The sequence below is a fragment of the Plecotus auritus genome (genome assembly GCF_963455305.1).
Source record: "Plecotus auritus genome assembly, chromosome: 10".
NCBI classification, from domain to species: Eukaryota; Metazoa; Chordata; class Mammalia; order Chiroptera; family Vespertilionidae; genus Plecotus; species Plecotus auritus.
In genome coordinates, this window is record NC_137785.1 from 44,892,371 (window position 1) to 44,914,606 (window position 22,236).

A 22,236-nucleotide genomic window follows, 5' to 3' on the forward strand; every position below is an offset into this window, starting at 1 on the left:
TTGCTGTTGATCTGAAATTTACATTAATTGGGTATTCCATGTTTTTATTTGCTGAATTTGCTGACCCTGCCCAGGGGCCTCCACTGGCTGTTTCTAGCGCCCTCGGATCACCACCCGTAGTCACTGGTCTTAATAACCTCTGGCGTTTCTGTTAGCAATAGGTTTTCTGTCCTTAACGATTTTTTAAAAATATTTTTTTATTGATTTCAGAGAGGAAGGAAGAGGGAGATAGAAACATCCATGATGAGAGAGAATCATTGATCGGCTGCCTCCTGCACGCCCCCTACCAGGAGCCTGCAACCCGGGCATGTGCCCTGACCAGAAATCAAACTGTGACCTCCTGGTTCATGGGTCCATGCTCAACCACTGAGCCATGCCAGCCGGGCTGTCTTTAACTTTTGTCCCATATCCTGATTGTTTAAAAAAAAAAAAGTGCTGGAAACCTGACATTATCGCCTGTCAAAGAATAAAACCACCAAAATGGTTTCACAGTAACAGCTTTTCCCACCCTACCCTTCAATAGTGTTTATACTTTCAAGTTGTTGAAAACAGAATCAAGAACATGGTTCAGGTGTGTTATGTAATTATGTAAAAAGTCTGCCTTTTCCTGACAACTTTTCTGCTTAATTATTCCCTCACAATTTCCCTTTCAAAACAAAACATCAGAAACACCTGTTGGGACTCCATCTCGTCAAATGTGCCCTTTTCTTTTTCTTTTTCTTTTTTTTTTTTTAATATATTTTATTGATTTTTTACAGAGAGGAAGGGAGAGGGATAGAGAGTTAGAAACATCGATGAGAGAGAAACATCGATCAGCTGCCTCCTGCACACCTCCCACTGGGGATGTGCCCGCAACCAACGTACATGCCCTTGACCGGAATCGAACCCGGGACCCTTTAGTCCGCAGGCCGACGCTCTATCCACTGAGCCAAACCGGTTTCGGCAAAATGTGCCCTTTTCTATCAAGTGCTTTCAGTCTGAGTCCTGGGCACATTGGAAGGGCTGAACGCGGGGTTCCTGCCCTGGCCCCGCTATATGGCACCCTTTCCCTGCCAGCTCGGGTTTGCCTGGCACAACTGTGACACATGGAGTTTCTCTGGAATGTGGCAGCGACGGAGTGATGGTGGTGAAACTCGGCCGAGGGTCGCGGACCACCCCTGAGACAGCAGGCGGCATCCGTGCAAGGAATTCCACTGTGTGGCTTATCCTCCGCGTGGGGGTGGGCTGCAGGCGACTGACAGTTTGAGATTTTTCTGTCACCAGAAGATCTAGGGCTTTTAGCATGAGAATTTGGGGTTGGGGAGGCTTTCAAGGACTTGGACAAAGCAGCAGTTCTTAGAATTTCTGAAATCAGACCTCCTTGCTCCTCCGCCCAAGTCAGGGGCCGTGAAACAGCTTCTTTGGCATCCAAAAGGAGCTGACCTACCCCCCAGCACTGCAAACCACTCACACTGAAAATACACAGGCGCAGCCACGTTACCTCACGCTCTCCGAGTAAGAACTTCAGAAAAGGGAACGTTTAGGACTTTTAGTATTTGTTCCCTGGCCTGAGAGAGAGAGAGAGAAAGAGAGAGAGAAAGAGAGAGAGAGGGAGGAAGGGAAGGAGGGAGGGAGGGAGGGAGGGAGGGAGGGAGGGAGGGAGGGAGGGAGGAAATGAGACCCACAGACTCCATTAAGGGACAATGAGAAACCCGGTCCCTTTCCCAAGCCTGTCTCTCCTAGAGCCGCCTTCGTCCCAGTGAATTGGAGGAAGGTAATTAATCCAAGAAATTCCACCCTGGGGAGCATGCTGGGGAGGAACAGGGAAAGGTGAGAGGAGGGAATTTCATCCCCAAGACCTCACAGCCTTGAAAGGAGGGCTGTGTCTCTGTTCCCTCTTCTTGCTCCTGGGTGCTTCCCGGCAAACAGTGCTATGTGGACTGTTCAAGGGACACCCTACTAGATTTAGAGAACCAGGGACGATAAACATGGCTTTTCACATCAGCGAGAGAGGATAGCTATTGAAGGAATTATTGGGCAATCAACCATCCAATTTGAAAGAGAATGCAGCTCTAAGTCACACAATACTCAAAACAGGGGCCCTTTAAATGCCCCCACAATGGCCATTCCTCGAGGGTTAAAGACACAACTGGGGCAGCGGCTATCCTGAGGAAGATATTGATCAAGTAATGCCTATCAGCCTAGGTTTGAGCCCTGACTCCAACAACACTCACTAGCTTATGCCTCAGTTTCCCCATTTGAATACAGGCATAGGAACAGAAGACGAAATCAAGTTAATACATGGGAAGCTGCGATGACAGTATCTGGCTTATAATAAACACTGCCTAGGTGTTAGCTGTCACTTTTATTATTTTATAATTTAACCAAAAAAAAAAAAAGCTTCCCTGAGAAAAGAGAAAAGTTAGAAGCAAAACAGATTGGTCACGGAAGTGAAAAGTTTCTATATGTTAAAATGCACCGTAAGTTGAGTGACAGACGCACGAAAGACTGGGGGACAGCCACAGCACAACGGGGACGGGTGGCCGCCATGAACCAAGAGCCGTCGGAAATCAACCAGGTAAAGGGACAAACCAAGAAAAATAAAGGCCAAGGCCACAAGCAGCAGAGCCGCTACAGAAAAACACACCGCCAATAACCACGTGAAAAGAAGTTCACCGAACCTACTCTCTAGAGCCCCAGGCTAGACCGGCTGTTCCAGTTTGAAGAAAACAGGAAAATAACATCGAGCTGGGCACGGTGTGCGGGTCCGAGTGTCACCTCATGGGGTTGGTGGGAGGGGGTGGTCACCTTCTTTCTGAAGAGCCAGGAAAAACTAGAGTAACCACGGCTACTGCCCCTGGAACCCAGCGAGCCCCCTTCTCGGAGCAGCCCAGGTGGAGAGATGTATGTGTACACTTGGTCCCCACAGCAAAACGCTGAAAATAGCCTCAAACATCAATGAGACTAGTTTGTCTCTTACTGTTTGTTTCTTCTTGTTTTTTAATCGGATCAACTTCATTTTTTTTTCTAAAATACTATACATTAAAAGAAACTTCTAAACTGAAGACTTGACAATGTTTGGTAAACCTATAGCCGAGGAAGGAGGTTTTCTGCTAAGTTTTCAGGACAGTTAATAAATGGAATACTATGTAACCACAAAAAAAAGTGAACTAGATCTATATGTACTGATCTGAAATGATGTTCAGATTAAAAGTTATATGAAAAGAACAAGCCAAGAGCTTCCTATCCTAACCTATATAATAAAAGCCTAATACGCAAATTGACCAAATGGCAGAACCACAGGTCGGCGGGGGGCGGTGCCAGCGAGTGGGCGGTGCCAGGCCAGCCAGGGCAGATGCCAGCAGGCAGAGGGACGGGACAGCAACCAGGGGGTGGCGGCAGGGCCAGCCAGTCGCCGGCCGGCGCCTGATCAGCCCACCGGTCGCCTCCTAAGCTGTCAGTCGGACATCCCCCAAGGGCTCCCAGGCGGTGAGAGGGCGCAGCAGGGCTGAGGGGGACCCCCCCCCGAGTGCACTAATTTTCGTGCACCCAGCCTCTAGTGTGTCTATAAAGGTTTTTAAGTGAACAGTGTGTCTATGTACACACTCATACATACACATTTATATCAGTATAAACAGAAAAAAAAGGATATAATTTAAATATAACAGTGATTTGCTTCTGGAAAATAGAGTAGGAGAGTAGAAAAAAAATTCCATTTAAAAAAATTATTGAAAAATACTTTTAAAGATATCAGAAAGGGCTCAGGTCCGATTTTGTAAAATGCCTAAGCTATATGAAAAGAAGGAAATAAAAATATGTTGTATGGATCTGGCTGGTGTGGCTCAGTTGGCTGGGTGTGGTCCCATGCACCAGGAGGTTGCCAGTTTGATTCCCTTCAGGGCACATGCCCAGATTCTGGGTTCAATCCCTGGGTCTGGGCAGGTCGGGGAGGCAGCTAATCCATGTTTTTCTCTCTCACATCAATGTTTTTCTGTCTCCCTCCCTCGCCCTTGCTCTCTCTCTCTCTAAACCCAATAAAAACATATTTTTAAAAAAATATATGTATCGTAGGATTAGGCTAATATTTATTTTCTCTTCCTGGTTTGTTCAAATGTTCTCCAGTGAACATATATTACACATAATAATTATTTTTACCATAAAAATAAGGAATACATATTTTATTATTAGCTTACATTTGAGATAACATATTACGATAGTCTCATAAGAAATAATTAAGAACACAGTATTTTCACAGGGGCTTATCTTTACCTTCCACAAAAAAAAAAAAAAAAAAAAAAGAGATTCAGAGAAACAAAAGAGTAAACAAAAATAGCAGAAGCTTTTGGAAAAATGAGGAAAGTGTTATGGTTCGTGGCTGTAAAACTAGATTTTCCACAGGAGGCATACACAGCACTGGACTTTTTAAAAACGGGCACATCTAGTGAGATTTCAATTCCACTATGTGGTGCCAGATATGTAAGAGCCAAAAGGTAACACGGACCCTACCTTCTTGACATGAACGTGTGCATGACCGTAACCAGAGGGATCAGGGCAAAGCTTGTGCTTAAAGCCAATGGGCAGGATGAATGTGTTGACGAAAACAGTACCCACCGGGGATTCAGATGAAGGTGGGCGGGTGGTTTTGGAGGGAGGTGAGGGCAGGACCGCTCTGCGGTGTGGAGTCAACTTGCACTGCACACACTGACGATAGGATGGCCATCATCACCACAGCAGTCAACGATGAACTTTCTCATGGCAGGGGCACTCTCTCAAAAAAAATGTCTTTCCATCTTCCCAGAGTTCCCCTGAGGTTAACTGTGGCCAGAAATCCTGCCGGAGCTAACCGGGGCTCCTCGGTCGTGACTGGGGGACCCATGTGCAGCCTCCCAGCCCAAGCTGCAGGGGCCCCACCTCCGTAAGGCCAGCCATCAAGTGGGGGAAATGAACTTCAGACCCATGGCTGCTCCAGGAGACTGAGGGCATGAAGGCTAAATGTGCTGAAATTTACCCAAACAGCTGGCCTTTCACACCTTCTAAACCAACCACACGAAAACATTCCCCTCCTTTCATTTTTGGTAGAAGGCACCAAGGTATGGGGAGAAGAAGGCAGCAGTATGCACTTAAAAAAAATAAAAAAATAAGTCATTCAAATGAGAAAACAAGGATTGAGGAAACTGGCTCCAGAGTGACGATGTAAGCCGGATGACACACACCTGCGCTTCAAACACGCGGCCACGCCAGGGCGGAGAGGACCAGGCGGGCGGGAGGCTCACCGGAGGACTTATACACTTCACTTTGCAAACCAAACAAAGGCCACAGTCACAACCGCTGGGCATGAACCACGCAGCTGTCTTCCTAAGACCCCAACCCAGCCTCCCTGCACCCCTAAAGGAGCATGAGGAATGCAGACTGCAAACCAGATATCTGACGTCTATGTTCTGCAATATGTCCATGTGCCCGATAGTGAATTCACAGCCCTGCTCGGGGCATGAACGCCAACGAGTTTCTTGTCCGTCAGGGAAAGAACGGAGAAGATGGATTCTAGAGTGATGCAGAGTCTGGCCAAGGGGTTCCTCCTTGGCCTTGCATAATCCTAAGGGGATGGCAGAAGTGAAAGTCCACTCCCTGGAGAGTCTGGGTGTGTTTTTCCGTCAGTCACTGCCGAACTCCTACTTTCAAGCCAAGTCGAGCTGGCATCTCACCGTCTGTTTGCCTCGCTGGCCCAAGGCAGCCCACATGGGGCCCAGACCCAACTCAGTGGTAGACAACCGTCTTTGTGTCTAATTTAAGATTAATATGAAACCTTCGGGCTTGGCCCAATCAAAGGAACTTCAGCTGGGAACTGTTTGAGTAATAGATTCTGGTGGGGTCTTAATCTATCTGCTCAAGTTGATGGATTTCCATTCCAATGACTCTCAGGTGAAGAAAAACATCAAAGTGGAAACCAGATTCTAATAGTTGGCAGGTGTGCACTGATCGCCACCTGCCCTTTCTGCACCCTCCTCCCCCAGCAGAAAACACGGCAAGTTTCAGACAGCTCACCAGGGACGCCGCGCAGCAGCAACGTCCAGATGAGCACGGGAGAGCTCACACTAGCTCCAGAGCCGCACACTGGACTCGGGATCTCGGCTAGCATGGAGCAAGGAGCAGATGTCTGTTCGCACAGTGGTCCCCCCTTATCCACGGTTTCAGTTTCCTACAGCCCACCGCAGTCCAAAATTATTAAATGAACAATTCCAGAAATAATCCGTAAGTTCTAAATTGCACGCCGTACTGAGTCAGGTGATGAAATCCCACATCGTCTCCTCCAGCCTGTCTGGGGTGTGAATCATCCCTTTGTCCGGCATATCCTCGCTGTATACGCTCCCCACCCGTTAGTCACTTCGGCTTGGCCATCAGATCAGCCGTTTTGGTATCACAGTGCTTGTGTTCGAGTAACCCTTATTTTACCTAGTGCCACATCCATCTCCTATTACAGCATATCGTTTTAATCGTTCCCTTTTATTATTAGTTGTTGTTCATCTCTTACTATGCCTAATTTATAAGTTAAACTGCATTCTAGGTATGTATGTATAGGCAAAAACTTAGTGTATTCAGGCAACCACTGGGGGTCTTGGAACGAGTATCCCCAGTGAATACGAAGGGGGGGCTGCTGTATCTGCAGCTCCCCTATTTCAGATAAGTGAGGGCACCCACATCTCCGTGGCAGGGAGGGTGCAGGTCCCACACGCACACGGTGAAGCAGCAGAAAGGTGCATGCTTCGTGCTCTAGAACGGCAGCCCTGCTGAGAGACCAGCACCTTTTCCATAGCACCCTTCCATTCGGGCTCAACTGAGTCGCTGTGGAGAGAAACCAAGAGCCAGCCGCTAAACTGGACAGGGCTGCTGGCCTGCCTGCTGTTTGATCAATCTCGATGTCCCATGATGGCAGGTGTGAGGATCCGGGCAGGTGACCACTAGGGGCTGGGCTAGAGTCACACAAAATTCACGCCAGGCGTCCAATCGCGAGCTCTCCACACAAGTAACCTTGCAGTTCAGAGAAAAGGCAACACCGTCCGTCCGATGTCTGGGCCCCTACACACTCCCAGCCCCCGCCCTTACACTCCCAGGAGGCAGGGAGGGAGAAGGCAATGAACATTAATCTTCATTTAAAAACTGCTCTCACACAATAATCAAAACTAGACAATTCCAGGCAACAGAGATAATATCGCTGGGTTGTGGGGTTTTTGTTTGTTTGTTGGTGTTTTGCAGATTAGTCCAACCCTCTCTCGTGCCAGGATTAGAAGTTGTCTCCCGTGTCCAGGCAGTTCAGTCTTAGAACAGCAACCTGTGTTCCAGTGTTTACGACACCAGGAGAAGTGACTGGACCGGAGTGAGGTCAAATGACAAACCGGAAAGCCACGCCTCCGCTTGCATCTCCTGAGACCGTTGCTCTCTCCTCCAACATGAAAAAGGAAGAGGAGGGAATAAAAGCCTCAGTTGAAAGAGAGGGTGGGAGGCCTATCAGGAAGTCCCATCCATCATGGCCACTTGAGTAGGTGCAGCAGAAAGCAAGCCAGGGAGTCTCCCTGACCGATAATGAATAATTTGCCAGGCAAGTGGGGTGGGGTGGGGTGGGGTGGGGACTGGGAAGGGGTGAGCCAGGAGGGCTGTGCGAGAAGCGGGGTGCCCTCCCCAGTCAGGAGCATCTGGAGCTGTTTCTCTAGCAGACAGTAAAGAACTCGATTACATCCAGTTAACTGTGCACTAAACTGATTATGCATGTGCTGGGCTAATGGATTACATTAGCAAGAGGAAAAATAACATGCAATCAATCTCCATTTACTACAGGCCACACCAGGGCCGAGAGAAAAACTCGCTCTCAAACCACCTCCAGTCCGCCCCCGAAGCCTGGAGTCCCGAGACCCTGGGAGAGGGAGCCCTCGGTGGCAGGAGAAGTCTGTCTTAGTCACACTGCGGGACGGGAAGGCCAGGTGAGGATGCTGGAATGACAGGCCTGTCCCCGTGTCAGCCCCAGGTGGGCGGGAGAGTGCCCCACCCCCACCGCAGAGCCCTGCCAGCGAGGGACACTCGTTACCCAGGGACGAAGGACACCAGACGGGTGTCACAGGGTGTGCCAGCCAATGCACTGTTTGGGCACCTCTCCCTCAGGCGCTGGTCCCCACGTGCCATCCTGCATCCCCAAACCTATGGCCCTTCCGCCCACACTGCCCTTTTTGAGCGCCCTTTAAAAACAAACAAACAAAAAAAGATGGCCCGGCTGCGTGGCTCAGTGGTTGGGCATCAACCTATGAACCAGGAGGTCACAGTTCGATTCCCAGTCACAGCACATGCCCAGGTTGCAGGCTTGATTCCCAGTATAAGGTGGCAGGAGGCAGCTGATTGATGTGATTGATGATTCTCTCTCATCACTGATGTTTCTCTCTCTCTCTCTCTCTCTCTCTCTCTCTCTCTCTCTCTCTCCCTCTCCCTTCCTCTCTGGAATCAATAAAAATATATTTTAAAAAATAAATAATTTTTTTTACAAATGAAAAAATAAGGCCAGGGAGGAGGATGGAGACATCCATCTGACAAACCGCCTCAAACCTGACGCTCGGTATGACTCGTGCAAATGGCTCGGGTACCAAGAGGGGAGACTCTCAGCAAATCATCCCGGTCCCAGGCCCTCTGGAAGCAAAGCCGGGGCCTGGTACGCTCTTACTGGAGGACGCAGCGCGGAGGTAATCACCACTGTGCGCGTTTTATAATTTGGAGAGCAATTTTTTCCTTGGATGGAGGAGACTGGCTTCATGCCACCTCTAAACGACCTTCATCAAAGTTGCACACAACCTTCCACAGCCACACCGAGTCCTTTGTACCAATGCTGCTCGGTGGGGTCCTTCGGAAACTTCTTTCCACTGGTTTTTCCATCAGGCTTTCTTGACCACATCGGCACCACCCTGTGGCCAGTTAGACCTCCAATTTCAGCTCACCACAAAGAGCCTTTGATTTCCACCGTGGCACAACACTGAGCCACCCAGTGAGGTTCCTGATCACTTAGGACCAGGGGGCTGGCTACGTGGTGTCCAGACCTTCCCCATGGCACCAGCTGAGCCCCTCCATGCCGGAGTAAGCTGTCACTTCCAGAACATTCTATTCCCACTGCCTCATTCCTGCTTCCTCCTCCTTTCCCTAAAATGGGTTCTCATCCAATGCTACACAGGCCTCCCGCCAGCCTCAGAGCGAGCAACTGTAAAACACGTTCCAGTCATCAATGTCTCGGAGACCGTGTCGGGGGAGGGTCGGGAGCCTTCCCCATCGGAGCCTCTACTGAAAATCGCTGTGAATAGCAAGGGGATGATGACAGCAGCTCAGGTTCAGCAGAAACTCAACCCCCCTTGGCCCAAAGACGCGAGACCCCGTGTGAAAGGAAAGAGGAGAGACTGACAATACAGGGAGGAAAGGGGAAGAGGGAGTGAGGGCGTGGATGGTATGTGGAGGGAGCTGGGCAGATTTATGGCGATTTGTACCTGACTGTTCATACTAAAGCCATTACGGGATGATTAGAGAAAAAGGTGAGGCTTTAAGTCCAGTGAAAATCAATAGAAGCGTCTGGAGCAATTTTGCCGTGCGAGTGAGAGGACTATTTACAGTATCTGAGCACCAGCTCCTCGTTACAGTCTATGGGCAGAGAGATGGCCGGGAGGGGTCAGGGAGGGGGTTAAAGGAGAGAGGGAGGGAGGGAGAGAGGGAGGGAGGGAGGGAGAGAGAGAGGGAGGGAGGGAGAGAGGGAGGGAGGGAGGAAGGAAGGGAGGGAGGGAGGGAGGGGAGAGAGGACAGACAAGAGGAGGAAGATGGGAGAAGCCTGGAAAAGGGAATAAAAATACACGGAAGAGAAAGGGGGCATAGGATGGGGGAAGACCGAGGAAAAGAACAAGGGAACCCCCTGCCTGACCCTTGCTCCCCCCCGTAGCATTTCCCGCCGTCTAGCCTACTTACTGTCTAACTTACTCCCTGTGTGCAGCACCCATTTCCGGGAAGAGGGAAGGGATTTGTGTCTGTTTTGTGCACGGATGCAGGCACGTACCCAGAACAGTGCCTGGTATACAGCAGGTGTGTATCTGTTGAGTGAACAAACGAATGAACAAGAGCACCAAGCACCCCAAGAATATCCGGGAGAGAGATTATTTTAAGGGAGCGGTGAGATGGGATGGACAAGGGGAGCGAAAGCTCGCAGGGGCGAGGGAAACAGGCGCACAAGGTAACTGTGATGCAGGAAGGAAAGCCAACCCTAGAGACAGTCGGAGGGCGAGGGGAACAATGGGACAGTGCTGGGCTTCCGCAAACAGGCCTGCCTCTAAAACGGGGCAGCGCACGGAGACCCTTCACGTACCCGCGGACGCCTGCCACCCACTCGGCTGCGTGAGGAAGCGGATGTTAGCGCCCCTTCGCACACCGGGTCACCAACCCTCGCCATCTCCCAGGGAGCAGATCCACTGCTCCCCGAGACAGCCGGGCCTTACCTTGTACAGCTTCAGGCTGGCCTCGTGCCTGGAGTTGACCGTGTGCAGCCGCAGCTTCTCCAAGCTGTTGGTGTAGTAGTCGCAGGCGTTGCACTTGAGGTGGACGGGGTTGCCGATGGCCACGCACTTGAGCCGCCACTCGTTGGCTTTGCCGCCCTCCTTGATGTGGGCCACCAGCTGGTACTTCTGCACGTGCTTGTCCGTCTTGCAGTGCAGCTGGAAGTTGGCCTTGAGCTGCGTGTTGTAGCGGCAGAGCTTGCACTGGTACGAGTCCCCCATCACGGCCTTCCACTCGTCCTCGGGGAGGCTGCGCTCCACGTTCATGTGCAGCCCCAGCAGGTCCAGGTTGTCCGTGGTGAACTTGTTGCACACGGCGCACTGGAAGAGCTTCAGCGACGGGTCGTTGGTCTGGATGAAGCTCTCGCCCAGGTTCATCAGCTCCTCCGACACCAGCTGCCCGCCGCCCAGCCGCATGTCTAGGGGGATCTCACCGCCCACTGCGGGGAAGGAGAGGAGAGGAGAATCAGCGGCCAGGCTCACAGCTGCAGCCATCCCTGGGCACCTCCCTGCCCTCCACTCCCCTCCACCTGGGTTCAAGGAGAAAAAAGATGACATTTCAAGTGTTGAAAGGTGCTACTAACTGGAAAAACCACACACACAAAAATCACCTTTATGCATTTGGATCTTTCTAAAATTTGTGAAAAGCTTTATGGGTGTGTGTGTGTGTGTGTGTGTGTGTGTGTGTGTGTATGTGTGTGTGTGTGTGTTCCTTTGGAGAAGAACACCTAGAAAGAGGCAGGAACCATAATCTTTTGAATATTTCAATTTAGCCCCTCGCTTAGATCCAAGAAAAGGTAGATATAAGCATCATTCACTGGACATAATAGAATCTGAAACTTCAGAACCTGTAAAGTTGGAAATGAGTTACAGCCGCAATCTATAACACCAAGCCTTTATGGTGAATCAGACCTCACCTAAAGCAGTGCCATCCAGGAGAACTTTCGGGGGCGAAGATGGAAACATTTGTATCTGCACTGTCCAATGTGGCCGTCACTGGCCACATGGAACTACTGAACACTTGAAATATGGCTAAGGTGCAAGGAGAAACTGAAATTTTATTTATGTTTAATTCATTTAAATTTAGATGGCCACACGTGGCTAGTATTGGACAGTGCAGGTCTAAATCTGAGATTTCGGGAAAGATCTCCTTATCACAGCCCACTGATCAATATCCGACCTGCCCCTCAATGGTGCCAGCTCCTCCCACATGCCCCAGGAGTGCCATCTTTTCCCTTTCTGAGCCCCACGCTGCGTGAAACGGAGGTCTAATGTCACATTCTCCTTTGCCATAAGTCAGACTTGGACAGAACCACATGCTGCCCAGTGTCCCCACCGGGGGCTTCCTCTTTAGGGCAGGGCCAGTCATTTCACTGAGCCTCCAGAAAGTCCCTCCACCTATGCCCACAGGTCCGCTGTGCCAGGCAAGGGTGAGAAGGTCTGGGAAGCGAACCGGAAGGTGGATTTGGGATCAGCAGTGAAATGCAAAGGTCAGCTCACAGTCTCCATCCACCCAGCTCCCAGGAAAAGGGCCTGAGAAAGCTCTGCTCTTCCTCCCCACCCCTGTGCTTTTGTGGTGCATCACTGCCCTGCATCACCCAGGGAGCGGCTCTCACTCACCAGCAGCAAGTTAACACGGCACGCTCTTACTCATACCACCAGCGAGGCTTGTGAAGAGCGGCCTTCCCTCCACCCCTCAGAAGTGTGCAGTCCAGCAGAACGCTGAGCACCGGGCTCTTATTTTCTGCCTCTGCCCCGAACACATGCACACTTGAGCTATGTCTGCCCTGCCTCTCCCCAACTGATATTTAAACCTGACCTTTTACATGTGGTTGGGCTGAGGTTATTTTTCTTTTAATGATGGATTCGAATCCAAGTTAGTGGTTAATCAAAGAAAAGACGTTACATATACTTTTAAATGATTTTTAAAATTTACACTACTCGGGGCACCTCCAGTGAGAAGATCAGTGCGGGCTCAACAGAGCAGCCGGCTGCGTTTGAAGCCTCTGGACGGCCTAGCAAGCCACAGAAGTCTGCACGGGGAGCTTTCTGCTGGTCTCCTCTCCTGCCATCTCCCCTGGTGAGAGGAGCCATCACGAAGACATTCTTTTTAGGACAAGAGAGAAAAAGAGGAGGAAAAAAGCCTAAAAGCTCTGCCCCCTCCTGGGGACCAAGACCAAACAGCATCCATGCAATGTGCGCGGTGTTCAGTGGAAGCGGAAACTGCCCGGAGGGGGAGGCGAGGAGCAAGCACATATTTGTTTCTGGTGCCAACCACCTGAAGCAGCAAACCTTCTCCACTTCTGAAATGTAACCTGGGCTTATCAACATCGCTCTAAAGAGAAATTCGACTGCCACTTGTTGGATGCTTGCGTGAAAATGAGAAGTCCTTGGACACACAGAGGAGTAAGTCCCTATTCCCACTCCCAGCTCTTCACATGAAATGCAAATCCAAGACAGAAGCAGAGAAGCCGTGAGACGAGGGGGAACCGAGCACCAAACCTGGGAGAAACAAGCCCGGGGCTTAGAATCCTACAATCCATAGCGCTGGCAGGAACTAAGTCAGGCCCCGAAAAGTAGAACCTGCCCTAACTCACAGGGATTAGGAGGAGAGCCCCAGCAAGTGAGAACTTAGCAGCGCTGACTTCTGAGCCACGCTGGACAGATGGTCTTGGAAAGGAATGGCACCCTCTGCCCAGAGGCACCTGACTTCAACATGGAGATTTACATCCAGGCACAGAGCCTGCCCAGCAGCACATCGTCAGAGGCACATGTGGGAAAAGGTACCTTCTAGCCTCAAGGCAGCAGCAGAGAACCTGTAAACCCCATGCAGGACACCGTGGCTGACTGGCGACTTGGGAAGCATGGGGACCCGCCACGAGCTCCTGGCTTCCCCGTGCCGTGGCTCAACTTCAGAGTGGAGGGGGTGTTCGCAAGGATACGGAGATGGCCTCGGTCCTGTATCTTATCTACAAATGGTGGCAGATCCAACCAGCCCAGACCAACAGTGCTGACCCTTTCCTTAAAGGCCCCTAGAGAGCCAACATCACAGATCAGCATGTTTGAAATCACCAAAGAGAAGGTTCTGCAAAGCAAGTGTGAGAATAACTTTGCAAGCAGGAGTGGGTTTCACCAAAAACAACTTCCCCCTGCAGAGCCCCGGAACACTAGTAACTGACGGCCGTCCCTCGAATGGCCTGCAGAAACGGCAGGAGAGCCACAGAGAGAATCAAAAGGCATGGCTCTTCTCGTTTGTCTATATCCGCGTCTACTGCGGTCCCGGAACTTCAATTACAAGTTCTCTGGACACGTTCTGTGGTACCTGCACCCACTCAGGTGTGAGCACAAAGCATCTGTGGCTCTTGTCCAATCTTGACAGCTGCTGTGCCCCAAAGGCAGACAACAGGAGGTTGCAGAGACGCACCTCAGCTGACAAGCGGAGCCACGGGAAATTCAGGGGCCCTTCTTGGCTGACCTGGCTTAGGTCCTTAAAAGAAGAGCTCTATTCTCTTTAATAAATAAAATACAGCCCTAACGGGTTTGGCTCAGTGGATAGAGCGTCGGCCTGCGGACTGAAGGGTCCTGGGTTCGATTCCGGTCAAGGGCACATGCCTGGATGATGGGCTCGGTCGCCAGTGGGGGGCCTGCAGGAGGTGGCCAATCGGTGATTCTCCCTCATCATTGATGTTTCTACCTCCCTCTCCCTTCCTCTCTGACATCAATGAAAATATTTTTTAAAAAAATAAATAAAATACAGATCATCAGTGTATGTCCAGAGCATAGAGATTCATTCTTCTATTTCTTTGGCATCTGCCATATGCCCACAATGCATGAATGCCCCCAGGGACTCAGACACTTGGTGTAAAAGCAAAATATTTCTCTACCTCTCCATTTAAGCCTACGTCAGAATTACTGGTTTTCAAGGTAATTAAAAAGATCTCACTTCGGCTCAGTATGAACCCATCCATTTTCTGTATCTTCATTCTACCTACATTATATTTGATTTACTCCAAGATCTGCCTCCTCAAGATTTTAAATCTCCAGACTAGAAAACCCAGTTCCCACAGGCTTAAAAAAAAAAAGTCTCAGAGTACTGATGCCATCCCTTGATGTGCATCCCGAGGTTTACTCTGGGGACGAATAAGACAGCTTATCCCTCTGCATCCATGATTAACCAGCCAGGGAGACTTCTTCAAGCCACTTGGTAATAAAGGATCAACAGGTCAATGTTCCAAAACAGAAAAGCGAGATCAAAGCAGCAAGGTCTCCAATTTAAATGCATAGCAGGAAAAACAAATTAACTGTTATGAAATGTAACTCATCAGCAGCAATTAGCACCAAACCATCATGCAAATAAAGACATTCCTCCTGGTGAAGTTTGGCCCCTGGCGCTGACCTAAACCATGCCAGAATAAAGGTACTTGCTGACATCCTGTTGCCAAGAACAACTTATCCCAGTGCCGGGAAGGGGATCCTGCCTAATTCAGGCCATCGCCGCTGGTCCCGAGTGGTTAGCAGGTCAGGGGATGGAGACCAGGCCCTGCCTGCCCGGGGCACAGGTGCAGGGGCAGGAGGGGCCCCACCACTCCTCATGAAACGGATTCGTACGTTTTCTTGCTGTAAGCAGCTCTCCCCAAAAGTGGTCATGATTCTTTGTACGTAACGAGTCGTGGTTTCCGGCACCAAGTACTATCCCCGGGTCCCACGCTCGATCCATGAGGCCAGGAAGACATGGGTTGTTCTTCATGGCGACAAAGGCTCCATCAACCAGGATCTCACTGATGCTAAAACTTAGCTTTCTCTGGTGTACAGTTTTAGAATTTATTCACTGTCATCTATCACGCCAATCCTTAGTGTGCTCCAGGGCCATTTAATTCCCAAGGATACTAATCACCAAAAACACATACAAAATAAGGAAGGAGAGGAACACGCCTCCTTCCCTGAGACCCGCTGGAACATGGGGGAACTCGCAGAACCCGCTCTGGGTGGCTCGCGCTCGGCACAGAGCCAGCCTTTGGTTATCTGAGTAAAGTACGCCCCCGTCCCGCGTTCTTCTGATGGAGATGACCGTTCCTATTTCAAACTCCAGCTACAGTTTCCTGTAAGTTTCAATAAATATTTAATGGAATCCAAAAGTTTTGGCTAATTGTGGTGATTTTTCAAATTGAGACAGAGACAGAGAAAGAGAGAATGGGAACAGAAAGGAAGGTTGACCAGAAGCCAAAAAAAGAGGAAACACTTCAATTTTAATCCTGGCCTGCGGAACTGGAGGGGGTCACGTCTCTGTTTCAGTGCATACGACTTTCCCTGTGCACACAGAGTTCAAGGGGTTCTTGAGAAAAAATATTGACTCTTAGACTCTCAAGCTGATACAAAAGAAAAAGAAAAATCAACTGAATCCACAGGACCTGGACTTATTCGCAGTGTCTCCCCCGTTCCAGTCACAGCATAGAACAGACAAACACGGAGTCAGCCTCACCTAGAGCCGGCGTCACGGCGGCCATGGGCGCGGAGGGGTCCAGTGGGAACCCGCTCATCATGAACGGGGCGTCCGAGGCGGCGCTGTCCATCTTCAGGTTGGGCAGGCTCATGTTCTGGGCCAGGTAGTACTGGTAGAGCTCGGCCTCGGCGGGCGAGGGCAGGCTGCCCAGCCCCAGGTGGCGGCTGTGCTGCACCTGCGTCATGTTCTGCTGCAGCAGCATCATGTTGTGCATGTGCTTCTCGCTGGTCATGTGGATGCGCAGGTTCCTGGCCACGTTGGTCTCGTAGTCACACACCTCGCACCGCCAGGTGGGTTTGGTTTTTGGTTTTGTGGGCGAGGGGGCCCCGCAGGAGCTGCTGATATTGGCCGCCGCGGCCGCCGCTGCAGCCGCCGCCGCCGCGGCCCCGGCCGAGTGGCTGAAGACCTGCTCGCCCCCACCGTTCTGCAGGTTCTGCATGTTGTTGAGATGCTTGTCGGACTGCATGTGGATGCTGAGGTTGCCTTTGGTCGTTGTGGAGTAGTTACACACCTCGCAGCGGAAAGGCTTGTAACCACACGTGTAGCTCTCGCCTCGTGCCAGCCGGGGGTGGGGCTGCCCGCTTTTGCAGTAGACGCAGGAGCCCCCCGGCTCCGGGTGCTTCTCCTTCATGTGCGCCTCCAGCGTCTGCTGGTACTTGTAGTGCCAGTTGCACTTGGGGCACTTGAGGGTCTTGCACGAGTTACGAGAATGCATCATGGTCATGTGGCCGCCCAGCGAGCGGGAGGAGCCCAGGACCGTGTCACATTTGGGGCACTCCACGCCGCTCCCCGAGGGGCACTCCCCCACCCCGAGCTCGCAGAGGGAGCCAGCGTGCTGGTGATGGGGGACGAAGCCCCCGTCGTCCCCCTCGGGGCTCTCATTTGGTTCTGGTGCTGTGGCATTGTCTTTATTGGCACTTTCGTCGGCGAAGTCCAGCCTCCTGCCGCCCTCTGCCACATTGGCCCTGACGCCCTCACTGTTAAAGCTTAAACGATTCCTCCTGTTCGCACCATCAAAGACAACAAAGGAAGAAGCGGAATTAGAACTAGTAGAAGCTGCGCCCCTCGACAGTGTCTGGAGCACGTTAGGCATTAAGGGGGAGTTAGAAATGCTTTGGTTTGAGAGAGCCAGGTCCTTTTTGCTGCTACCTGCCGCGGCCCCGGACTCGTCATGGGGCCTGTCCTCCAGTTCCTCGTCCAACTCGCTGGGAAAGAGTCCTTTGCAACCCTCGTCTTCCTCCTCCTCCTCTTCCTCCTCTTCCTCGTCCTCCTCCTCCTCCGCCTCTTCCTCCTCCTCTTCCTCCTCCACCTCCTCCTCGGCTGGCCCTGCCTTCTCGGAGAAGCAGTCCGGGTCGCCCCCTTCCTGCTTCTCTCCTTCTGCTGCCCCGGAGTCCTTGCCCTCCGAGGATTTGGTAGGACTGGAGGCCAGAGGCCCCAGGGGGACTGAGGTAATGGGGGTCTTCAGGACCGAGCTGGTGAGCCCGCCAAGGTTCAAGAGGGTGCTGGGGGTCAAGATGCCAGCCGGGGGCTGCTCGGGGCCAGCGGCAGAGCCGGCTGGGAGAGCCTCCTCCCCGTCCATCCGAATGCCACTAAATTTACCATAAAAACTGTGTCCGGGACCGATGAGGTTAGCTGTGGAAACTAAAGGGTGCTGAAAGTTTTTGTTTTTTGGTTCCAGAAAACTTACAAGGGGTTCCTTGTCTTTGCCAATCCCTTGGATGATAGCGGAGATGTTCTTATTGCTAAGAATCTTCCGCTCGTCTTCGCTCAGGGTCATTCGATGGTCGTGCACCGCGTGGGTCACGAAGGAGCGGACGTACCCGAAGGAGAGCTTGCACAGGAAACACATCAGGATGGGCTTCCGCTTGCCGTAGAGCACGAAGCCGTCGAACTTGGACAGGTCCACATTGTTGGGAACATCTTTGGATACGCAGGAGCTTTTGGCAGAGCCGTCGCTGTTCAGGTAATCCTTGTTGCTTTTGTGTCGCACGTCAAACACGCGGAAGCTGTGCAGGACGGGGCTGAGCCCCGCCAGGGCTGAGGTATTCGGGAAAGCCTGGTCTGGGCCCTCAAACCACTTCCCGAAGGATGAGGCTATGTGGAAAGTGTTGATGATCTGTGGGTAGACGGGTGCAGCACAAGAAGGGTCCCCCTGCTGGCCCCCCGCCCCGGGGAGAGAGTTCAGAAAGAGCGAAGGGAGGGGCCCGCTGCCGCAGGCGCCCCCGCTCTGGGTCAGCTGGCTCAGGCTCTCGACGATGTACGCCGAGCCGTCGGGCTGGTAGACTATCTCCCCAGCCAGGTTCTCCACATCGCTCTCCTCGTCCCCCTCCTCGCTGCTGTCGCTCCCGCTCTCCTCCCTCAGGGGCCGCGGGGGGCGCGCGCTGGGGCAGTGGTGCTCCATGTAGGTCTGCAGGCTGGCGAAGGAGGCCGAGCACTCGTTGCAGCTGACCTCCTTGCCCGCGGGCTCGGCGGGGGGCCCGGCCGAGGTGCTCTCCACCAGGCGCTCATTGAAGGGGGCCCTCAGGCTGTCCAGGGGCCCGTGGTTCTCGCTTGTGGACGGCTCCATGCCACTGGGTTTGTCAGGGAGGTGGGTGCTGCTGAGTTCAGTCCATTGCTGGTGCTGAGGGATCCCGCACCCATTGTCCTTCCCCGAGACGACGGGCGAGTCACAGCCTTCCATGGCAAGGCCTGCGTGGAGCTCTCATTGCACCCAGTACGGGTCGGACCTGAGGGCGGAGGCGAGGGGGGAAGAGGGAGAGGGGGAAGAGAGAGAGAAAGGAAAGAGGTTAGGAGGGCCGAGGCTAAGAGCAGTCTAACAGCTTCTGTCCACACCCACAACAGAGACACGGGGGCAGCAGGGACCCCAGCGGTGGCCCCACGCTGTCCGACGCGCAGAGGGCAAGTGGCCCCCAGGCATCACGGCTGGGGTCACGGCTGGGGGACGTGGCAGGAGCAGGAGCACAGGCAGGGGCATCAGGAGGATCCCTCTTAGTCTTCAGCTTGTCGGCTGCTCTACCCTGGAGACCAGTCTGGATTTCCGTTCTTTGCAAGCACATTGTTTTGTTAGCACCAGGACTGGGCACTGGCCACACTGGAGGGGGGCCCCACCACTCCCCGCCCTCGGCTGTCCCAGCTGCCTGTGGGTCGGGGAGCAGGGGAGGGACAGACGCGAGGAGGGAGGTTTTGCACCCCCAGAACAGGAAAGGCTAACTGTGCAAGGACATGCTCATTGACTTGGAGGAGAAGTTGCTGCTGTTGCTTTTACTGACCAAGGTTCTAGTTTGAAAAGTTCAGAGAAAAGCCCCTGAGGTCTGGGGAGCACTGTCCCACTTTACAAGCAGGAAAACTGAGGGGCAAATCCTTAAAACGTGCCCCTGCCACCCGACACTGTGAAACGGAGGCAGATCCTCGAGTTCCCTTCTCCGCCCCCACCCCTCCAACAGCCTTGCTGGTGACTCAGCGGGCTCCCGACGGAAAACGTGTAGGTGCAAACACGAGTGTGATGTTTCTAGGAAGAACCTCCCAGACGCAGTGGGCCGACGCCCCCTCTGGCAGATTGGATGTCGCCCCGTTTGGAGGGAGCCCCGTCACCACGGGCTGGGTGCTGTCTGCTGTCAAGGATCTTAGCAGCAGAGCGAGACGGCAGCTGGCCTCGGCCCCTGTTCCCACCTGCCTCTTAGTTATTAGTCGCTACCCAAGCAGCTGTCCTTCAGCCCTGGGGCTTTTCCGTTTCCGACTCCAAAGTGCCACTGAGCTGAACTTGCCCTCCGAGACCTCGCGTCCCTGGAGAGGGAGGCATCAGATCACCCGCTGCTGCTCTGCTCCTATGGCAAGGACATCACGGAGCGTTTCTTCCACCCAGTGCTGTTCCTACAGCAACTCAGAGCCTCAGATGCCTCACCCGGCCCGATCCCGGTCTACAAATCCCAGACAAGCCCCCCCTCCCCCGCCGCCCTGCACCTCCTTCCTGGAGAACACTTGGCTGCTTCCCCACCCACCATCTCATTCATACACAGCAGATGAGGGTTTTGGCTGTGTCTGGTCCCACCCCACCCCCAAACCCCCATCTTCCCATTCTCTCTTCATTTCTTGATTCTTGACTGCACAGTGAGCCAACAGCTCCCCCTCGGGAAAGGATGGGGAAGGCAGGTTTACCAGAAGCCTTAGGAGAAATAACTTTTTGGAAGAATGTGTCATGTTTTGTTTAAAGCACACATGCACACACACGACACTCTCCACCTCCCCGTTTATAACCTCAAACTCCACGACGACAAAGTTCTGTGCGCCTGAGAACAGACACATTGATTTTAAACTAAGATGACTACACGAAACCAGACCGAACAGCGAATGGATGGGACTTCCCCGCCAGGCTCGGCCGGCACACAGGTGAGAATCCGGGTGGCTCTTCTTAAGGATGCGCCTGATTGACAGCCCAGGCCAGAAAGGTTGGCAGGCCTGAAGGGGCGGGAGGGTTAACAGCCCGATTGTAAAATCGATGTCATAAATGCTTGGTAAGTTACAGGAACATGCGGGAAGGGGAGGCCACGATTGATAAAGGAGAACAGCTTTGATGCTTCACCAGGGACTTGTGTATCGACAGCGAAGCCAATCTCCTCTCCAGCCGGGGCTGGGCCAGAGAAACCTGCAAGCGTTTACCAATTAATTGGTGGGCTTTTCTTGCTGTTCTCTTCCTTCTCCTCCTCCTCCTCCTCCTCCTCCTCCTCCTCCTCCACAACTCACCCACTTAAGGGGTTGGGACTTTTGAAAACTCACCTAACTTTGTTTTCTATTTCCAAGCAAATGTCAAGAATGACACTGTGGCCACCCCTGACAGAGAGACGACCCCCTGGGTGGTGACACTGGCCCATGGAGGGGCACGTGGGAGACTACTTATGCGCAGGGACCGACCACCCAGCAGACATCCCTGGGAGAGAAGGGTCCCACTCTGAGATCGAAGCTGCCCGCTCTGGGCTTGCTTTCCGTGCACGCCGGCCGTGACAGGCAGGACCTCCCACAGCCTCGCTGAGCCACGTATGGATCAGGGAGCAAGAGAATCGCCTTCACCAGGGCGCGGGGGGAACACACTCTCAGCCCTACCCCAGGCCAGAAGCTGCGCCTTTCACATGTCCTTGGAGGGCGCACTTCATTCACGTCGGAGACACGCTCTGCTACACAGCATCTCCACCGGACTGCCTGCTCCCCCGCTCTGTCCCTGCACTGCTCGGGGGCCAGGCAGGGTCAGGCTTGGACCCCTCCACCGGTCCCTGGGAACGAGGGGACAGGGTGGACAAGAGGGGACCAGAACGCAGAGAGGAAGAAACCTCTTACGCTTCCCAGTCCTTCAGCTCAAGGGCCTCAGGCCATCCACCACTCTCCCGCCCGTCCCTCTCGCTCTGTTTATCAGCCAGTCAATAAGAAAAAGGTAGTTCTTACTTAAGGAGGCAGAAGTCAACTCGGCAGGTCGATCAGCACTCTGTCTGTAAACACGGTTTCCCGTAAAATCAATGATCTTCAGTTACAGAGGGCGGCCTGGGAACCTGGCGGGTCCCCGCGCTCACAGGCACCCCCGCAGCAGCCTCTGTTCAGGCCCCCACCCCGGCTCTGCACCCCCTTCCTCATCCTTCACTCACCAGGCCCAGCTCACACATCACGGACCCTCAGCCCTTCCTGCAGTCTGCTTCTCTTCAGCCACCTGCACCCCCAGATTCCCCTCAAATACAGACGTGTTCCACGCATGCCCACCTAGTGTGCTCCACGTGGGTTGTGCGTGTGTGGTTTTAAGAATTCAGTTACTCTTCAGTAGAGCACATCTCTCCAACGGGGTTCAGGGGACCGAGAGATGCGGTCGAGGGTGCTGGACTCGCTCTGCTGAGCCAAACCTGCCATTGGAGAAGTCACCCTGTACCGAAAGCTTCAACGCCTTTATCAAGAGCCCCCGACACTTGCGCCTCTTCCCGTTAGTTTCCTTGGAACCTACCTGTAAAGCTCCCTGCATCTCCCCAAACAGCACGCCTGGTTTTGAAGACACTGTTTAAAATGTTAAAAACTCCACCACGTCACCCGGAGGCCCCCCATTAACAAAGTCATCCATCTCCCGCTTTCAACTGAGAAGATGTGGCCTGACAGTTTTATCACATTCCTTTAAGGAGGCAGCGCTGAGGCCAATGCAACAGTTGCAGGGAAGCTGGGGGGGGGAGG

At 52.7% G+C, this 22,236-nt stretch overlaps 1 protein-coding gene across 4 annotated transcripts in view; it reads right to left on the reverse strand.

The window, feature by feature from the left end:
* ZFHX3 (zinc finger homeobox 3) overlaps positions 1-22,236 on the reverse strand; it is a 974,639-nt gene that overhangs the window by 144,231 nt on the left and 808,172 nt on the right. For all 4 annotated transcript variants that reach the window (XM_080646078.1, XM_080646081.1, XM_080646079.1 and 1 more), the window contains 2 exons: positions 16,018-18,764; positions 10,482-10,978 (listed from right to left, as the gene is read on the reverse strand). In XM_080646078.1, coding sequence (XP_080502204.1) covers positions 10,482-10,978; positions 16,018-18,718 — 3,198 coding nt within the window. In that variant the 5' untranslated portion in view covers positions 18,719-18,764. The remainder of the gene's footprint in view (positions 1-10,481; positions 10,979-16,017; positions 18,765-22,236) is intronic.